At 58.2% G+C, this 2,500-nt stretch overlaps 1 protein-coding gene across 2 annotated transcripts in view; it reads right to left on the bottom strand.

Annotated features, from left to right (window-relative positions):
* Window positions 1-2,500, bottom strand: part of LOC113809060 (pyrethroid hydrolase Ces2a) — a 4,416-nt gene that overhangs the window by 556 nt on the left and 1,360 nt on the right. For both annotated transcript variants that reach the window (XM_070118294.1, XM_070118295.1), the window contains exons 4-11: window positions 2,166-2,307; window positions 1,789-1,974; window positions 1,344-1,549; window positions 1,083-1,224; window positions 753-928; window positions 469-634; window positions 181-310; window positions 1-10 (exon numbers count right to left, since the gene is read on the bottom strand). The exon at window positions 1-10 is cut by the window's left edge and continues 105 nt beyond it. In XM_070118294.1, coding sequence (XP_069974395.1) covers window positions 1-10; window positions 181-310; window positions 469-634; window positions 753-928; window positions 1,083-1,224; window positions 1,344-1,549; window positions 1,789-1,974; window positions 2,166-2,307 — 1,158 coding nt within the window. The remainder of the gene's footprint in view (window positions 11-180; window positions 311-468; window positions 635-752; window positions 929-1,082; window positions 1,225-1,343; window positions 1,550-1,788; window positions 1,975-2,165; window positions 2,308-2,500) is intronic.

The raw sequence follows: 2,500 nt of genomic DNA, 5'->3' as shown, positions 1-2,500 counted from the left end.
CGTCGGGTTCCTGCGAGGGAGATCGTTTAGTGGAGTGCATTCTTTTGCCGACATATTTGCAAATTACGAAGCTCATTGTTTCCCCAGAGAGCTGGTGTGCAGTAGTGTGCCACATCAGCTGCCGAGACTGACTCGCAAATCCCCCGTCCTTCGACATCCCTTGGAAGCGTTTCCTCTCACCCGGTGGCGGCGAAGTTGGTCCAGAGATCCACCATGATCCGGGACACGAAGAGGTCCTCCTCCTTGGTCAGGCTGACGTTGAGCTTATCGAAGGAGAAGAGGTACTGCAGGTCGTCCGAGTCGCCCACGTCTGTGTGCGAGAGAAGCCTTTGTGTCGGTCGCCGCCAGAGCTAAATCCGTCACGTGGAGACGGACCAAAATGAAAACAGTAAAGAAACCTTATCCAAACCTGCATTTATTCACAACAAATTCGGGAAAGCCTCTTGTCCCCGAGGAAGGGCTCCTCACAGGCCAGGTTCCACGCGGGCGAGGGCCCCCGGAACAGGTCGGAGAAGGCGTGCTCCCCGCGGTGCTGCAGCTCGTAGGCGAAGGCGCGGAAGCCGAAGGCGGCGTCGCGCGCGTGGTGCTCGACGGCCTCCACGTGGCACATGCTGTAGAAGCTGTCGCCGAGGAGCTGGGGGAGGGGGAGGAGGGTCGGGGTCAGGCCGAGGTACTGACACTGAGGCGCAGTCGCTCCAAAGAGCATTTCTCACTCAGGCCCGTGGCGTCTGGCGATGCCCTGCTGGTCTTACCTTGACGAGAGGGTCGATCCTGGTCAGGTCGAACTCCATGGGCCCCAGGTACCTGTGGAAGGCCAGGCGGGCCAGGTACTCGGGGTCGTCGTCCCAGGCCTCGAAGCCGAGGGCGGGGGGGCCCACGAGGCTGAAGTTCTGGATCATGCTGTCCATGACGCCGTCCTCCACGAACGCTGAGGAGGAAGCGAGAAAGAGGTTCCCTTTTACTTCAAAGTTCGACAGCCAGGTGGCGAAATGCTGAGCAGAATATGCTGGGACAGGAAGTCTTTGTGCATGACTGAAATGGCATTTGTGGCTGCGAGGACGGAGCCAGGCGCCGGCCCTCACCTCTGGCGTTGAAGGCGCCTTCGTCCCGCGTCACGCCGGAGAGGACGTCGACGCGGTTGTAGCGGCCTTCCCTGACCAGCGTGGCGGGGTGGGCGGGCAGGAACTCGCCGTCCACGCGGGGCGTCAGGACGTACGGGGAGGGCTGTGGGCGGAGGCGAGGGTCACGTTTCCTTCTGTCCGTTTACTGATCAGGGATGCATGAATGCACATAGACACACACACACACACTCTAATAAGCCGTCCAGAAGGACGCTCGCTCACCGTGATGTAGGGCGTCACGGCCATCAGCTGCTCGACGGGGACGTCCCTGAGGCAGTCGACGAGCGCCGTGCTGTTGGCGGCGTCCGCGCGCTCCCCCGGACAGCCCACCATGCGGCCGAAGCTGAAGGCCACCTGCCGGTGGTCCTCCCGGAGCGCCCAGGGACACAGCGCCGCCCCCGACTGCATGATGGCTCGCTGGAAGAGGCCTTCGGCGGGAGAGGAAGGAAATTAGAGACGGGAGAAGTCTCTTGGGCGACAAATTACGCATCTGCCATAGATGGAACGTGGATGAGCTTGAGATAATCTTTAGAAACCATCATATGCTCAAGGTCTGAATTCCCTCATACATACACATACACATCCCTACCTCTTCCCCACATCTCGAATAGGAACCTACTGCTGGCCATGAGATGGATTTACCTCTGGCCAGGAGAGACGGACTTACCACTGGACATGGGAGACAGCATGTGGTAGTGCACAGCCGCGCCCCCCGCGTTCTGGCCGAAGATGGTGACCTTGTCTGGGTCTCCGCCGAGGTCGCGGATGTTGTCCTGCACCCAGCGAAGGGCCATCGCCTGGTCCTTCAGCCCCAGGTTGCCAGGGAGCTCGGCGTCCTCGGTCGACAGGAATCCTGAGGGAATCGACCGCATTAGCCCTTCATGGCTCTGGTGCAATGACGAGCAAGCGAGAATTGACAAAATGCACTAGATGAAAAATAGTCTTAATCAGATACTCAGCGTAATCCCATCTGATCACCGACAAGAAAGCCATCTTCGCACGCAACATGCCAACATAGACACCGGAAGCGGCACCGACACGAACCCAGGACGCCGAGGCGGTGCTGCAGGACGACGAGGACCACGTCCTTCGCCAGGAGGAACTCCGGCTGGAACAGGGGCGTCGCGTCGCTGATGAAGCCTCCTTGGGGAAGCCACACCATCACGGGGAGGTCAGTCCGGTTGGGCTGAAACACAATTCAGATTTCTAGTCGTAAGGTTACCAATGATTGCAAAAACATGCGTTAATGTTAATCAGACAAGCAAAAAATGAATAAAAAATGACTAAAGACGATGCTCAAATCGCTGACTGTTAGACTGTCGTTTCATTCTTTTTCTTTGTCTAATATTGCCAAAATGTGTGTCTTGCGTTGTTTTCAC

Source organism: Penaeus vannamei, chromosome 41 (genome assembly GCF_042767895.1).
Source record: "Penaeus vannamei isolate JL-2024 chromosome 41, ASM4276789v1, whole genome shotgun sequence".
NCBI lineage: Eukaryota > Metazoa > Arthropoda > Malacostraca > Decapoda > Penaeidae > Penaeus > Penaeus vannamei.
This window is presented reverse-complemented; position numbering and strand designations above follow the sequence as displayed.